This window comes from Urocampus carinirostris, chromosome 10 (genome assembly GCF_059441175.1).
Source record: "Urocampus carinirostris isolate Australia breed hairy pipefish chromosome 10, RoL_Ucar_1.0, whole genome shotgun sequence".
Taxonomy (NCBI): Eukaryota; Metazoa; Chordata; class Actinopteri; order Syngnathiformes; family Syngnathidae; genus Urocampus; species Urocampus carinirostris.
This window is the reverse complement of record NC_142358.1, coordinates 44,001,713-44,019,365: the sequence shown is the minus strand read 5'-3', so window position 1 is coordinate 44,019,365 and position 17,653 is coordinate 44,001,713. Positions and strand designations below refer to the sequence as shown.

At 44.8% G+C, this 17,653-nt stretch overlaps 1 protein-coding gene across 1 annotated transcript; it reads left to right on the top strand.

The window, feature by feature from the left end:
- The first annotated feature begins 3,578 nt into the window (after window positions 1-3,578).
- On the top strand, window positions 3,579-16,815 carry LOC148359011 (interleukin-1 receptor accessory protein-like). The gene is made up of 10 exons (XM_088344941.1): window positions 3,579-3,751; window positions 4,847-4,957; window positions 5,024-5,225; window positions 6,264-6,432; window positions 7,796-7,867; window positions 7,953-8,085; window positions 9,058-9,206; window positions 10,301-10,444; window positions 12,837-12,980; window positions 15,585-16,815. Exons 1-10 carry the CDS (start codon window positions 3,579-3,581, stop codon window positions 15,983-15,985), a joined length of 1,698 nt encoding a protein of 565 aa, XP_088201067.1. The 3' UTR covers window positions 15,986-16,815.
- Window positions 16,816-17,653: the final 838 nt, after the last annotated feature.

Sequence of the window (17,653 nt, the reverse complement as noted above, 5' to 3'; positions counted from 1 at the left end):
TGTTAGGAATAAGAAGAATCCACCCTTTGGTGTCAGATAACTAGTTTGAACAATTTGGTAAACGGTACATTTTGATAGTTAAATCCCATCACTATGTATGGGATTTTTGTTCTTATCTTGGCGCTGTTCACATCTTTTTGTGTGGAAATTACATTTAGAACACCAGACCTTTTCTTTGTTTCCCTCCTTATGCTGGACTTTGCTTTTGAATATGTAAACTGTACATATCATGTCTCGCTTAAAGAGTAAATGGTCTGCATTTCTATAGCGCTTTTCAAGCCAATGAAGAGCTCCCAAAGCACTTTACAATGTACTTCACACTTACCCATTCACACACTCACACACCAATAGCGAGTCAGCCATGGCTGGAATGAAATTGTTTAATTTGATTTTTTCCCCATGAATTTAAAATTTGAATGAATAAAAAGTGAATTTTGATTTTAATCTATATATTTTTTGTAAATTTTAATTAAATGATTAAGTTAAATTTTGATTTTTTAATTATTATTTTTTTGTTTATTTATTTGATTCTTATTACTTAATATATTTTGAGTATAATTAGTATGTAACGTTTTACTGTGCTAAGCAGATGCAAAGTGAGGCATGCAAGTCTCTTGCCTCACGACAGAGGGCGATAGTGAGAACATAGATTCTGATTTCGGCCCCAAACAACAAAAATAGTGATACCATGAACAAGCTAACAGGAAGACCGACACCAACCTTTCTGCACGCCACTACTGGCTTAAATATGCTAAGACTAGCATATACTTCTCAAACAAAAATTGTTAGATTCTCTGGTTTGATGATGCAGTGCACCACGCTCGCTTAAAAAAAACCCATGTTTGTTTTCATCTCTTTGGTCTTTCCTATATTGCATTTGTGCTATATCAGGAACACTCCTCTGTCTGTCACAAATAAATCAGTATAACTAGTTAATTAGTTTGTTTATGTCACGATTTTTGTGTTTGTGAACTCATTTTTGGAAGGAATGCACGTTCGAGATCATGCAAGACGTCTGGCCGCCGCTAGAGGGGAGTACAGTTCGTGCCGGTGACGTCATTCGGGATTTCTCACATTTCAAATCGATTTCGCAAGATTGGAATAAAACAAATCTCAAACGCAGGGAGATTGACGCTAACCGTGCCAGCTCTGGGGCTCATTTTTATACAATTGTATGGTATCCTTCACTTTAGATACCATTTGAAAATAAAACCTCTGTTTTTAGGCTCTCATGCGCAAGCGGGTGTCGTCAAGATTTTGGTCACTTTTGGTGACTCCGGACGGTTTTTGTCGACAACCCCAAGTTCTAGTCCCGCCTGGACTGTGACGTAGTCAAGGAAATGCGTTAGCAGGTCGTGGCTATGTAAGTCAAACATTTACATTCGTCTTGTTTTGTGTTTTTCTCAATAAACGAATCCATTATTTGATTCGGCTCTGGACAAGCTCCATCTTGTTGTTACTGTTACTCTTTGAACCCGGAAGTGTGTTGATTGTTGACGTCAAACGGTCACAATCTGTGGCGTTTACTTTAACACATTTATCTACTAATAGGTACAACTAATAGGTACTAATAGGTTACTCTAACATTACACATTTAACAGTTTGATGTCATTTTACTATTTTGTTGAATCTACAATCTGAAGTTCAGAGGTATAGGTGCCCTAAGACATGCCTGACTAAAATAAGAACGTAGAGCAAGTTTTGCATTCTGTTTCAAATACGATATATTTATGAGACGTGCTTTTTTTTTTTTTTTTTAACTTTTTTGTTCTTATTTTCTTTTTTAACGTATAACAAACAAAAGAATAGGACGGTAAAAACATATTGCTGTGTTAGGGAATATCTATCATGGTCTAGTCATTTTTAAAGGGACATGCTCTCTTTGTAAAGGGGCAGTGTGTAGATTAAGATTCTTTTCCAAATTTCAAAGATATTCTTGGCGTAGACATTCCGTGTCTTCTGGGATGGCGATTGAGTATGTGGACCAAAAAAGAGCTGAAGAGAAGCAGTTCAGTTGAGGACTTTTATTAGAAAGTAACAAAATAAAACAAAGTGGGCCGGTTGATCAGGAGAGGGTTCTTCCACCAAAGGACACGGTTTTTATAGGAAAGGGGTGTGGAACTGGAAACTACAACAGGCAAAGAAAGGAACCCACATCTTCAGAAGACACCTTTGTTAAAAGTGGCTGGATTCGAAAGGTTGTATGATAAGATAAGGGCTGAAAGGATGCATTGAAACATCATATGAACATGAGTGTGTTTATAATACTAATGAATAATGTGATTTCAAAGTAATGATCAAATAATAGAAGTAATATAATTGGAAAACACACACAATTATGACATATTCAGTGACACATTTTAATAATCTAACGAAATATACTGTACTGCCATATAATCATCATTTCTAATTGTTTGTTTGCACCTCCTATTTTTGCTTCCTTTGTACTACGGACACCCGAAGGAGACAAACTTAATGTAGCAGTGGGCGGGATGCTGCCCGTGCCTCGCGAAAGCCAGATTTCCAGGGGCCAAAATGTGCTCTCGGACGCATCGGGCAGGACCTCTCTGCGGGACGTCTTTTGGCTTCTTGGTTTTTGTACTGGTTGCTATAGCGACGGCAGACCTCCACGCTTCTCCTGACACTCCAGGTACTTGTTTTAGGAAAAGCGTATGCGTCGAACTCGCGGCCCCGGGGCCAAATGCGGCCTGCCTCAAAGGGGTTAAAACATCGGAAAATAAACGGGTCGAATAAGCGCTTTGACCAAGAACTACGTTTCCCACAATGCCCCTCGATTACAATGTCCGCCAAGTGACGGCTCGGTGTCACTACATACCGGTGTGTCCATATGGATGCCGAAGAGTGAAATTGAGAAATAAAGTATACAGCGGTACCTCAACATACGAGATCGATTCTTTCCCAGACAATGCTCGTATCCTGAATCGCTTGTATCTTGAGTACATGAATCTGATAGGAAATAACTGAGAACCGATCCATTGGTTCACAGCCTCCCAAAAGCATCCGAGTGAAGCCTAAATAGCTAAGAACGCATCCAAATAGTCATTGAAGAAAAATCCAATGATAATAAAATGACTTTAAAGCTTCGGGTTCTCGTAATAACGTCTGAAAATGTTTCTCGTAAATGGTGCAAAACGGTGGTTTCTAAGACATCTCCGATTTCTCGTAGCCGTACTAGCTCGATTGTAGCGGTATTGCTGCATTTCCATCTAAAATGATGAAACTGTATGTGTGTCATGCATCTTCCAGTAGGCTTCATTTGACTCAGTCCACCACTCAGAAAAATCATTTGACTAGAAAATCGCAATGACCCAGCAGCAGTGGGCTTTTTTTCAGAACAGCGAGCACCTCGTCATTAGGGGGCGCCACCTTGGGGAGCCCTGCTGTTAAGTGACCTCAGTCCTTCACAGTAATGTGGCCATCCACAAAGCAAGCGTTTGTTTTTTTGGAATTGGCCTTCTGGGACCCTCAAGCCCCCAAGCGCCCTTCCCTTTACAAAAATGTCATTTTTTGCAAAAGATTTTTCATTTCCCCAATGAGATAAAAACCTCCATTTTGCGATGCGTCCAGGGTGGGCGTGCGGCAGCCAAGAAGGGGCGTGGCCACCAGGGGGAGCCGTAAGCGCCCTGGAGGGCGAGGCGGCGTGGCTGCCGTGCCCGCTCTCGGCCGGGCCGAACTCCAGCTGGTACCGCCTCCTCCCGGGCGAACGTCTCCGGCAGCCGATCGCAGACAAGTAAGCCCAACGGGACGTTATCGTCATCAGCTCTCGCCTATCTAGATTTTGAGTTACGCGCGACGCTGAAACAACATCAACCTGTGATTAGCTCAAGCGGGGCTCTTGAACTCAATTGAGTCGGGGGCTGCCGAAGCTAGGGTCCGGCCGAGGTCTGGCAGAATAAGTCTTTCTGCAAAAACAGCACTGAGAAAAACTCATGTGGAGTGCAAGCATAAAGTAAGAGGACAAACTACGAAGACTCAAAGTGAGCTAAAAAGCCGGCCTTTTCCTTCCCATTTTTAGCCAAAGTCAGACAAAAAGAGAGGAAGAGGATTTAAAAAAAAAAAAAAAGAAAAATAGGGAAGAAGACAGAACGCCTCTGTGTTTTTCAGAGCAGACCGTATCGCCTCGCCCCAGAAATAAAGAGCAGAGAAGTTGACGGAGAGGGAGAAGTTGTTTATTGATCTTCGTCAGCGTTCAAAACAGCGTTCTCCTTCGTCTAAGAGACAATCAGCTTTCTTATACCACATCCCGTCAACCATATCGCGTGTTGTTTTTCCCCAAAGTTGGTGCGTCCTTCTTCATTTTTCCAATATTACGCATTTTCCCCAAAGTTAGTGAGTCCTCCTCCGACGACGCGTTGTTTTTCTCAAAGCGCATGCTTCCAGGAATTGACAGTGTTTTTGCAATGTTTCTCATCAAAAGTCGACGTGACCCAGCCAAGTTCCTGACTGCTTGTTCCAAACCAAGCCGAATATTATTACTTCGCTGAGATTTAAACTCGGGAGAAACAACACACGGACACAAACCAAATCTCTTGTCCGCTCGCTGGCTTCTTTCAAACTGATTTGCGAGGTGATGGGCAACCTGACTCCTGGCTCACTTTCTTTGACGTTGCAAATCGGAATTCTGACCCGACGTTGAATTCCGGGGGCACCTGTCTCATATGCATTCCTGATTAAATCCAATGTATTTTCTGGTGTACGTACTTAAGGCGCAGCCTATTATAAAGTGCACTTTCCAAATTATTTTGTTTTTTGGTGCGCCTTATAATCAGGAAAATACAATTTATTGGCACAATTGATAAATGGTCCTGTACGTTTTGTGGTGCAGCGTGCGTCTCAACAGAGAAGGCGACAAGTTGTACTTCCTTCCGACGCTGGCGGAGGACTCGGGTTGCTACGTTTGCTGCTTACAAGCGGAAGCGGAACCGGAAGCGCCCAGGTCCGCACCGAGCGCACCAATCGTATCACGGCGCTTTGGCGTGACGGCCATCTTCTTCTTCTCCAGAGAGCGGCGGTGCGCCGAGGTTTGCCTGACGGTGGTCCCCCGACCACAAGGGCCGCCGGAGGGCCCCAGATGCGACGGGCCCCTGGCCGTCGAGCCCCGCCAAATGGTGGTCCCCTTGCAGGACGAGCGAGTTCTGGAGTGTCCCGATTGGCTGGAGGCCGTCTCCATGGCGGACGGCCGACCCGACGTCACCTGGTCTCACGTCAGTAAAAACCCATCCCGCTCGTTTTAAAGAGCCGGCTCTTTCGGCTCAGCTCCCTAAAAAGAGCCGCCTTTTTGGCTTCCGAATGGCTCTTCAGATATTGTACCAAAAAATAACGAAACGCTACGCACAAAATGAACCGATGGTTAATTTTAAATATGTTTTATGCTACTATATTATAATTCCCTTATCGCACATGTGTTCAACTCACAACGCCCGGGCCAAATGTAACCTGGAATTCAATGCCGAGAGAAAGATAAGGCAAACAATGACTTGCGGTTTGAAATATGTCCACTGGAGGTCGCCAAAGCCAGGCGGCACTCGCAAAACTCTCACTGTAGAAGGGGACAAAGGAGAAAAAAAGAGAAAAAGATAAGTAAAAAAGGGGTAAGGATGGAAAAAAAAGAAACCAAAAATTAAAAACAAAGAATAAAAAGAAAGGGATAAAATTGCAATAAAAAAGGAATAAAAGAAACAAATGGAAAAAAATAAACATAGGACAAAAAGAAGACAAAAAGAAAAAATATATGAAAAAAAACAGAATTAAACAAAAGGAAAGAAATAAAGAAAATGGTAAAAACAAATTAAGAAAAAGAAAGAAAGAGGAAGAAATAAAGCAAAAAGATCAGGGGGAAATGGATTACAAAAAAGAAAAAGTAAAAAATGGGGAGAAAAGAAAAAACAAAGAAAAACGATAAGAAGAGGAAAAGAGAAAGAGGAGAAAATTGAGAAAAAAAGGGAAAGAATGGATAAAACAAGAACGAAAAGAAAAAAATGAAGAAGGGGGAAAAAACCAAAAACAATACGAAAGAAGTGGAAAGAAATGATGAGAAGAAAGAAAAGAAGAAAAAAAGGAAGAACAGGAAAAAATGATGAGCAAAGAAATAAGGAAAGAAAAAGAAGAAAGAAATTCATTCACTTCAAAGAGCAAGTTCATAGAGCCGTTTCTTTGTCTACGTCACATCACGACATCGAAGCTGTCGTTTTTTTTGTTTTTATAACCTTTTATGGAAAATCCTCTCTCTTTTTTCACATCAGGAGTGCGAGCATCCCGAGCAATGGACGAGCGAGCGGGAGCGTACGGGCCACCGGCTGGTGCTGCACAACATGCTGGAGCACTACCAGGGCCTCTACCTCTGCCGCCTGCGCTACCGTCGGGCCGGCCGGACGCTGGGATTTACGCGCGGCCTCAACATCACCGCCGTCTGTGAGGGAATTTCAAAATAAACTCATGGCAGCAACGTCTATATCACTCTCAAACAAGATAACTCAAAACTTTAAAACGGTTTCGTTACTTCCAGGAAATTCCAACTCTGTCGAATATTGACTCCAAAACACACGATAATACTGACGGATGAATAAAAATCCGCCTAAAAGCATTTCTGCTTCATTGGACATCCCTTTGAGTAATCCGTTCGTTTTGCCCTCTAAAAATCGTAAAATGATTCCCGATACGGTCGTGAGCTCTCGGCCAATAGCAGGCTTTTCATTCACGGTCCACAGCCCGCATTAGCCTATAATGGCCTGTTTGATATAACTGAGATCGCCATTTGTTGCTCCGAATATCTTCAACCAGTAGTAACCGATTCGAATGATGAGTGACACATCGGTTGGCCAATGAAATTCCCAGCATAATTATATGGGGGTGTATTCAATTCAGAGCTGAAAGTAAAAATCAGTAAAGCCAATTATGATTCATTTTTCAATTTCAATTTACGCACAATCATAGATTGCCTTCTAGAGAGAGGAGTCAAGCATTTACAAAAACATTTCTACAAAAAAGAAAATATGAAAGAAAAATCGGTGAAAAGAAAAGAAAAAGACTATAGTAAAAAGTAATAGAACAGTGTAAAATCAATTAAAGATAATAATAATTCAAAATAAAGAGAGAGAAAATAAGAAAGAGGAGAGAGAAAGAGAGGAAAATGAAAAAAGAGAAAGAAAGAGAGAAAGAGGGTAAGATTAAAAGAAAGAGAATGATAAAGAAAAAGATAGAGAAAGGAAATGAAAGAGAAGAGAGATAATAGAATGTAGGGTGAATTTGACCCAGTTATTGTTTTCGTTGTGAGGCGGTTAGCACGCTTGCCTCGCACGCAAAAGGTGCCCAGATGGAAACCGGGTGAAAACACATGATGCCCTGGATGGGTGCCGCCAGGCTGTTCTTGCCCAAGACACACCGCTAGTGATTAAGGGAGACCCAACCACATAAACAATCTTTTGGCTAGAAAATCCCAATGACCTGGCACTTATGGGATATTTTCAGAGCAGGTCAGCAGGTACCTCAACTGTCCTCAGGTGGCGCCACCTCGGAGAGCCCTGCATAGCCTAACTTAGCCTAGCGTAGCCTAACACAGCATAGCATAGCCCAGCATAGCGTAGCCTAGCTTAGCCTAGCGTAGCCTTGTGTAGCGTATTGTAGCGTAGCCGAGCATAGCATAGCCTATGGTAACATAGCCTAGCATAGAGTAGCCTAGCATAGAGTAGCCTAGCGTAGCCTAGCGTAGCTCACACGCTAGCGCGCTCACACGCTAGCACGTGCTCTCACTAAAATTGCATCTTCTGTGTTCTAGCGTCAACTTTAGTGCCCAAAGAGCCCAGCCTCCTGCGTCCGAGCCACCATGACGTCTTCTTGATCTCCAAAGGCCAGTGCCGGCTCTGGCTCCTGTTCCGGCCCACGTGTTTCTATAACAGGTTCTGGTTTTTGATGCCTGTTTCTCTGGTGCGCAGGGTCAGACGCGCGTCTGTCCTGCACGGGACACTTCCCTTACTTAGAACCGGTCTGTGACTGGGACATCTGGTGGAGCGTGGACGGGAAGACGCTGAAGCAGTTGCCGCAGGACAGATTCTCAGCCAGCAAAAGGTAACAAAATGGCCGGCTTCAGTTGGCGTACACCAGGGGCGTCCGAACCTTTGAGAAAGCGGGGGGCTAGAAAACAGTTGAGGGCAGCCACTTTGGCCTGGTATTTTTCTAAAATAAAGTCACCCTACGTCAATGGTTTGCAGCGCCTCATAGCTCGCCTTTGCAGCATTTTCATTTGACTCGCAGGGTCTCGTGAAAAAGCGCTGCTTCCAGTTGCTTTACGTTTTCACAGTAATCGTTTCCAGTTAGCTTGTCGTCGCCGGACAGTGCCTCTCGGCGTTCTGTTCTTTGAAAATGAATCTCATAGCATATTAGGCACGAATTTTGATGAAAAAATACTCCAGTTTCCACTTATCCTGGAGGAGGCGGCCCTCATAGCCAACTTTCCTTTTTTAATTCACTGTCACCGTGTCGGAAATGGGCCGGACTAAAATTCTCACGGAAAGCCAAGGGCAAGGTGGCCGAATGGCTACTGCCATCGTCTGGTGAAACTGGGATTTGTTTTTTTGTCCACGTTTGTTTTATACTGCAGTCAAGCCACGTATTAACTTTATGACCGCGAGCCGTCGAAAATTGATCACGAGACAAAACTGGCCGACGGGATTTCTCCTATCTTGAGCGAATTTTCCCAATATGCAATCATTGAAAACAAATTCATCTGTTCCTTGGGTGAGATACTGAAACCCCCTGATGCCCCCGATAGGCAGGCAGGCGCCTTGCATTGCTGACGCGGCTATCGGGGTGTGTGTGTGTGAATGGGTAGAGTGTGAAGTACATCGTAAAGCGCTTTGGAGGTCCTCAGTGACTGGTTCAAGCGCTATGCACTCCATTTTCAACGTCCTTTTTAAAGGCTGCGGGAAGGTGGGTCTGCGGACCACACACCCGTGCCCAGTTCAAACCCCTGTTGGGGCCCTCTGCCCGTAGGAGGCGCATTGGACCCGATACCACCTGATCTGTTTTTTGGGGCTTCAGGCTGGTGAGCTCCAAGCTGGGCGACCGGGTTGTGGAGAACGTCCTGCTGATTCGAGACTTCGGCGCTGGCGACCTGGTTCGGTCCTACAACTGCTCCGTCCGGAACCGGCGAGGATTCCAAACCCGAGCGGCGCGACTCCAGGAGGAAGGTCGGAATCCTTTCCGGACTAACGAGTTAATTTTCTCCAGAACGAGTCATTTCAAACTCGGTGCTTTCAATTGTATTTATTTGCTTTCCAATCGAATTCCGTGATGACTGAGTTGACCTGCAGGTGGTGCTCAAGATTCCTTTGCCACAATGAGTCCCCGAGATACGGTCTCATTCCTTTCTAGAGGAAGCAATCCTCAACACGAATCGTGTTTTAGCTTTGAAATGATCGATTTTTCAGTTCGTTGATATCGAAAACGATCGATCAATCCAAAGAACAAATATAGACGCACAAATCAATCATGGTTTGACTCTAAACAAACTAGGATTTATTGACACGGCAAAGGATACCGAATCCCAAAAAAACAAAGGACGTAGCAAGACAAAATGGCGCGTTTCTAATTAACAATAGAAAAGGCACCGTGTGGGGATGAGGGTTGAGTTAGAAAAAACACAGAAATCTCTATTGTAGGGCACAATTTTGCAAACGTACCTAACCAATTTGTACTAAGTTCATTTCGTGCACAGGATACCTGGAAGAATGAGGCCGGAATGAAGGATCACATCCAGTGCGACTTATACTCCACTAGTCCGGAAAATATAGTCATATCCTGAAGCTAGATCCAGCAGAAAGTTCCTGGAAAACTTACCTATTTTCTAGTTTTTAATCTGTTGCCCTCACTATGAGCGGAACTAGCTAAAACACAATCATTTAAGAAAGCAATTTCGGAGCAGCCCGTGAAATATGCCACAGAAATAAAAACAAAGTGCAGAGGAATCTTGACAGGAGAGGGAGTCGCTGTTTATTGATGTTCATCAGTGTCCAAAACAGTGTTCTCATTCGTTTAAGAGACAATCAGCGTTCTTATACCCTCCGGAGCAAAAACATCACAACAGAAATATCACATGTTGCTGTTTTATTTTCTTAATCAGGCATTTTCTGGCTCGTGCAACTTTTGGTCCGGAAAGTACACCAATTATTAACTGTATTGTTTTTTTTTTATTTGAGTTAAAGCGCCCAACATTTTTCCCCGATGAGCCAAAAAGCCATGCAAAAATTTTGTCATTGATAATGCATCTGTGCGCACTTTTTAGTCCGAGCGCCATCTTTGGAGCTGGCTTTGGGTCTGTTGGTGCCCCTGGCGTCGGCGCTGTTGCTCTTGGGACTCTACCGGATCTTCCGGCTGGAACTTCTGCTACTCTACCGGACCCGCTTCGGCACCGACGAGCGACGCACGGGTGAGCGGGTCGGAAAGTAAAATTATCGGGACGTCTTAGTCTTGCAAAACCGAAATCGTCTTCTTCTGCGGGTCCACTCGATGTTTTTGTACGGCTCGTTCTCCAGAACCTATTGATGAATGAATTGCTTTTTGATTTTCGTGACCAGCCCCTTCAGATGAAGTATCTTTGCTTTTTGCTCCAATTTCACCTTCGATTGGACAGAACTTTCTGTTCAGGCACTCCACTAAATGTGAACATCTCTAAAAACGCAAGTCAGTTTCTCCAGTGCCTATTTACATGTCAGTTCCTTTCTTCATCAAATCATTTTGACCAAATAAGGGCCACCCCAAACCCATCGAAATGATTCGTTTTTTTATTCCCAGCACAAAAAAAGTGAAGCAGCGTCTTTCAAAATCTATGCTCTGGTAAGGATCAAGAGTCACTTTATAGTGTGTCCGAATGAAATATTTGCCCCAAAACACCAAAAACGGTCTGTTGTGAAATCTTTTTATGGATTACCCTTAAAACAAAAGCCTCTCATAGGGGAGGGAAGGCCACGGGGACCATGAAGAACACTGGATCTCTCTCCATTTTGGAGACTGATCTCGCGAGCTTCTTAGATGTTCGACAGGGAGGGAGAGAACCGTGGGCACTCCAGGCTTCCTGGTTCTTGTGGCCAAGCCCAGGGACTGATTGATAAGCAAAATTTCATTCAAACACTCAACTCAATAAATCTCTGACATAAATTATGACAACATACAGAGGCACCTCTTTAATCTTTGGATCACGATTGAACACTCTGGGGGTTCAAAACCTCAATTTACAGCCCGAGAGTCTGGTCACTTTTTATAGCTGAAGGGAATGTCTATCTGTGAGCCCTGGTGGCGCTAACTAAGCCTCGCTATGTGAAAATGTTCTGAACTGGTTCAAACCCGATAATGTTGTTGGAATTTAATCAAAGTTGCATCTGATATAAGCGGCGCTGCCACGAGCGGCTGCCTTTTGCAGCCCTTATTGTCTGCTCCTATCTTCGGTGTTTTTTCTTCCCGTTTTGACAACAACACTATGGATTACTTCTACCCTATGGACATGGGTTTTAGCGCACAAAAATGCGTCTATTCAAGGAATCAACTCCTTGCCCTGAAGAATTCTCGTGCCGGCGTGATGAAGGGGCCTATCGTGGAGGAAAAGCCGGAGCTAGCGAAGCGGCTAGCAGAGTTATAAGTCTTCGGTACCATCCGTAATCATGGTAAATGCGAACTCACGACCAAATAAGATCATCGAGTGCTGGTGGAAAACATCGAAGCGCACAGGGAGCGCAGTTGCTGTGTTTTGCGGAAACGTGGCTCACGTTTAGCATTCCGGACGCTAACGTGTAGCCACCCGGAGCTACTTGGCACTATCCGGCTTCATGCCGCTATACAGAGACACGAAAGCCGGGGGGAATCGGAGAAGAGGCGGACTTGCTAACACGAGGTGGTGTATCCCTGGATTTTCACAAAGAAAAGATTTCCATCTGCCGCAGGGATGTTGAACTTTTGGACTAGCGTGACGTCATCCGCTCCGCTACAAGCACCCCTAGGGCATCATGTTCATCTGTTAATAAACAACGGGGTAGACTGCTGGAAGTCTGAATTTCCCTACGGGGATGAATAAAGTATCTATCTATCTATCTATCTATCTATCTAACAAAATGTAGCGTTTACCAAATTGTTGGAATGAGTTATAGACTCCATTAACCAAAAACAACCTACGTTCACCCAAGAATTTATGCATGCTCGTTTCTTGAGGGAAAAATGAACAGGAAAGCCGACATTTTCACACGGAGGCTAACAATTTAACTAAGTGTACTAAAACGGCTGAAGCGACGTTGGAGTCTCTGGGAAGACTTTTTCCGAAGTCCTGTAGCTTTCTCCTATTGGCCATCTTTTCCCCGCATATTTGTGTGTTGCCTCCTCCCATGGGCGTGCCAAGGAAGCCCAACATGGGCTTCACCATCTCACAGACAAGCCGTCTTGATGTCTGGCTTCCTCAAAACAACGCCGGGCCTTTCTGCGTCAACAGCGTCTGAATGTGCTGATGATGTTATCAGCAGTACGTCCCGTTCCTGTAAACAACCTCTTCCACCACTTATGCCTGCCCTGAACTTTCACTGCTCATTGAATAAAGGCACAGTCAGTAAATGACTATAGCATTAAACTCAATAAACGTAACTTGTATTCGATCGTATAAAATCCTTTATAGTCAAATGTATAAAATCCTTCCATGTGTACAAGAGTGCTTTTAGATGGTACAGCAACAAAGCAAGGAAGGTCACAGCAACCTAGCGGGTCAGCTCAAGTCATATTTAGGAGGCCTCATCTAACCACTTGTCCTTTGATTTTTGTCTTCCGGGACCGCGTCCACATAGACGCCAAGGACTTCGACGTGTACGTCTCGTACGCCCGAAACAGCGAAGAGGAGGAGTTTGTCCTGAAGACGCTACGCATGGTTCTGGAGGATCAAATGGGCTACTCGCTCTGCATTTTTGACCGGGACAGCCTGCCCGGGGGCAGTAAGTACTGGATTTATTCGTCAATAACGTGCACTCATTTACAGCATGCACTACTTATTATTTTGTTTTAAATCGGTATAAAATTGTGATCCTTTTTTCTCAGTACAAACTAACCATTGTACACCACCGTTCAAAAGTTTGGAGTCGCTTCGAAATTTCCATTCCTTAGTGTGATCAGTTAACAAATTCGCCTCTAGATATCGCAAGCGCTTCACCATCAAGGTTTAGTTTTGAGATTTCTCTCTTTTTGTCTGAAGGGGCAGAAACTATCCATCCATCCATTATCTGCTCCACTTATCCTCAGCAGGGTCGCGGGGGTGCCGGAGCCCATCCCAGCCGTCTTCGGGCAGTGGGCGGGGGACAACCTCAACTGGTCGCAGGGCACCCAGGGACAGACAATTTGCTCGCTCATTCACACCTAGGGACAATTTGGAACGGCTAATTAACCTAACATACATGTTTTTGGAATGTGAGAAGAAACCAGGGTGCCCGGAGGAAACCCACGCAAGCACGGGGAGAACATGCAAACTCCACACAGGAGGTTTGATTTCATGACCACACGCGCTAGCCACTGCGCCGCCGTACTGCCAGGGCACTCGCTGACATTTAAACTCGGGAGAAACAAGCCTGGAATTTCCTGTTTTAAAAAAATGTGTTCTCATTATGTCAAACTCCGACTCCACAAAAGCAGAAGCTAATATATTTAATTTAAAATGAAGTATTACTTTTGAGAATTCTGATATGAATGACTCATCCAGGAAGATGGAACCAAGGAGCCAGGCAGAGTGATCAAACACAAAACGGTTTATGAATGGATGTAATCATCAAGAAACAAGCGGGAAAAAAATTGACCTGTAAGAAACTTAAGTTACTGAGAAAGAAACCCAAAAGATTCCCGCTTTAGTGCAAAAGATTCCCGCTTTAGTGCTAATCGATTCGGGAGATTTTGTCGTATACTTCTGCTAACACTTTTCCCAAGCACCGAGAGTACCATGTTTAGTTTAATCTCGTCACCTTAGAAGCTGAGCGTCTTGAGTTGAATTTCTGTCATGCTCCGAAGCGTTCCAGTGTATATCCCCTGTGCCGTCGGAAGGCTGCAATGCGGGCCGGCGCCGTATGCTTGATGCGGACCAGACAAACTGTGGTCCACGTCTCTTTTTAAAGGGGCAGTGAGGCTGGACTAGAATCATGCCTCGTGAAGGTGGCGACTTTCACCCAATCAGGTGACATTTGGTTTTTATTGAAGCCAATGGGCAGAAAAATTTAGCCAAGTGAATCCATGCGCAGGAATAATCCGCAAACGACACATTTACTAATTGTGGGAAATGTTCTTAACTCGTGTTCTTAACTTCTCAACTATATACTCCTTATTCATTTTGCATCTCGTTCATGAAAAAAAGCGTAACTTCATGGAAACACGTTGGAAACGTGAATAAAAATAGGATGATGTTGAGACGAAATGGAATGCCTTTTCCTATGTCATCAACATCCCCAGTGGTCTAGGGATTACACAGTTCATTTATTATTATTACTAATGTTCTCATCAGGCCGGACCCCTTACATAATCAAACATTTATCTAGTTTGCTGACCGCTGCGTCTCAAAGGATCCAGTGATTAAAATTTAGTACGCTCACTTCCAGAATCTGGGTTTGAATCCCGCGTCAAATTTTGCGCTAAGGTAGTCAGCGGTGTATTTCCATCGATCAATCATTGCTCAAATATGCTAACATACTATACCGTAAAAACACGGCCTAGTATGTGTACCTAAAAATATGTGTTATACATGAAAAAATAGGGTCTTTGTCACTTTTCTAAGTCCCTCCCCCCCCAGCCATCTGAATTTTGTGGCCCGGAGTCGGCGGCGGCCATTTTTGGGGGGTTATGAATGTGTAATCACGGTGTTGTATTGTAATGACTACATTAATGTCTGGTATTTCAGACTCTCACTGAAGGCATCTCCTTATTTGCCACCCAGAATAAGTGGGCACGTTCATATTATTAAGGAGGTAAGCAGGGCCATATTCAGGGGTGGCCTAAGTGGGTGACTGACCCACATGAAGTGTAACTATGAGCAAAAAGCAGGGTAATAAGAAGATGCTAACAGGTTGATGTGTTGTGGAATAATGTCGGAGCTTCTCGACATAATGAGGACACATTTGTTTAGACAGGAAATTTCAGGCTTGTTTCTCCCGAGTTTAAATGTCTGGAACAGCTTGCAAGCTGATAGGAATTCGGTAAGGTCAGGCCGACTCCGACGATTTTCTTGGAAATCGACGAAAACATTCCTAGAAAAACATTGTCAATTCCTGGAAGCATGCACTTTGAGAAAAACAAGAGCATCATCGCTCCGACATTAATCCACAACAGATGCTAACGAGTCATGCTAGCGAGCAGTTGCTAAAGAGTCAAGTTAATGACGACATGCTAACCGGTCGTTGCAAACGAGTCACGCAAATGGCTACATGCTTTCGACAGAGCAATCAACTATGCTAGCAGTATATACGGTAAACATTGGATGTGTACCCAAAATGTCTGTCATATATACAAAAAAATACAGTACTTGGCGCGCTTTTCTAAGTCCCTCCCCCCGGTCCCGCCCCCAGCCATCACGGACGAGACGCTGAATTTTGTGGCCCGGAGTCGGCGGCTGTTGGTGGTCCTGGGCCCCGACTACGCCCGTCGGGGCTCCCGGGCCCTCCTGGAGCTCAAGGCGGGCCTGGATGGCCTGGTCGGCGGGCACCTGAGGCTGGTGCTGATCCGGTACCAGCGTGTAGGGCGGCGCCAGTGGGTAAGCGAGCTGCGGCGGGCGCGAGTGGCGCTCACTAGTCTGCGATGGCGAGGGGAAGCCTCCAAAGACCCGGACTCCAGATTCTGGAAGGAGTTAAGGCTGGCGCTGCCCGTCAGGAAGTCGCCCGTCCACCGTGCCGACCGAGAATGCGGCAAAGAGGCGGAGCTTATGACCGCACCTTACCGGGACACGCCCCCTCTAAGCTCCAAAGACTGATCGCATCAGGACCTCGTCGCAAAAGGATATCGGGCGGGGGTTGGAAACCAGTTGATTCGGCTCTTTGGCCCTCCCTAGTGGCTTCCTGGCACTCTTTCATTAAAAAACGATATCTGCAGGGCATAGGTGTCAAACATGCGGCACGCGGGCCAGTTCAGGCTTGCCGACAGATTGAAACCGGCCCGCCATGAGTGGCGGAGAGAAGCGCAAGAGAAAAAAAGGCAAAGCGACTGTATCTGTATTTTTTTCCCCTCTCTGTCTTTCTTTTGTTATGTTACTATTTCCTTTCTTCTTTGTGTTTTTATTTTTTACATGATGTTAGGAAATAAATGTTAAAAATGTAGCGTTTACCAAATTGTTCGAATGAGTTATCTGAGTCCATTAACCAAACACCGCCTAACAATGCACGCTCGTTTCTTTTTGGGAAAAGATGGAGAAGGATAGCCGACATTTTCACACGGGGGCAGCTTTAATTTCTTAAACAAATTAACTAAGTGAACTCCATCGAATTAGCTGAATTAGCCGAATAATTGTCGCTCGAGTCTCCGTCAAGCTTTTTCTCTCGATTGTCCCTCTCTTTCTCCGATCTTCTCCAGTCCTCCCGGACCACGCCTTTTTTTGCAAGCCGGCGCCCCGGCTCCTCCCGTGGGCGGGCCAGAGACTCCCCGCGCGAGCTCCACCTCGTCTCCTCGATGTCTGGACCCCGAACGTTTATCAAATCAGTGCCTGGCGTCCTGCGTCTGGCCTTCTCCGTCAGAGTCCCGTTATCAACAGAACTAAAAAAAAACGTTCGCATTCGGAACGGCATGACCTGTAGCTCACTCGGTGAAAATCTTCATTGCACTCGATAAATGTAACATGTATTTAATCGTATAAAATGTCAAATCCTTCAATGATCCGTCTCTTGATTTCTGTTGATTGCGCCATCGCACATAATATGTATTGGTGTCATGTTCTGATGCTCTTTTATCATTTCTCAGAAAAAAAATCCTACTTTTGCGGGGCTTGGAACGGATTAGCGCATTTGCATTGAAAAGGTGTCTCGACTTACAAATGTTTCAGATGACATGGCTCCTCCCAGGACAAATTCAATTCCCAAGTGGAGGTACCACTATATATGCCACCTGCCAGTAAAGAGACCATTTTTTTCCGCCCGGATGCTAAAATCTCTCTCTTTTTTTTCCAAGACCAATTATTCTCCAATAGGTCCAATATGGCTCTTTCACCATTTGGGGTCGCTACTCAATGGGTTAGGGTTAAACTTGAGATATTTATCTTATATTCCCAACTTCTAAACTACCGATGCCAGACAGGCGGCCCGCGGGCCGGAACAGGCCCGCCAAGGGTCTTAATTCGGCCCGTGAGACGATGGCGAGAAGCGCTGGACCGGCACACAAAATTACTCTTGGCAACATGTCTTATCCTTTTTAGGATAAATTAGGGTCATAGCAGATTGTTAGAAATAAATGAAAACAAAATCATAAAAAAATAATAGCGAGAATCTATGAAGTTCGGCGCGTTGACGAGGAGGCAACGCAAGATGGCCGTCAGTCCACACTCACTCTGTCGCGACTAAACCGGAGGGCAACGCAAGATGGCCGCCAGTGACTTCGAGGCGCAGCGCAGACGCAGTACGCATGCGCGTCCACCCAGAACACACCCCTGCTC

Coding starts and splice junctions, on each gene's coding strand:
- LOC148359011 (XM_088344941.1), top strand. CDS start 3,579: ATGCGTCCAGGGTGGGCGTGCGGCAGCCAAGAAGGGGCGTGGCCACCA. Junction 9,207..10,300: donor GGCGCGACTCCAGGAGGAAG/GTCGGAATCCTT, acceptor CGCACTTTTTAG/TCCGAGCGCCATCTTTGGAG. Junction 12,981..15,584: donor GGACAGCCTGCCCGGGGGCA/GTAAGTACTGGA, acceptor TCCCGCCCCCAG/CCATCACGGACGAGACGCTG.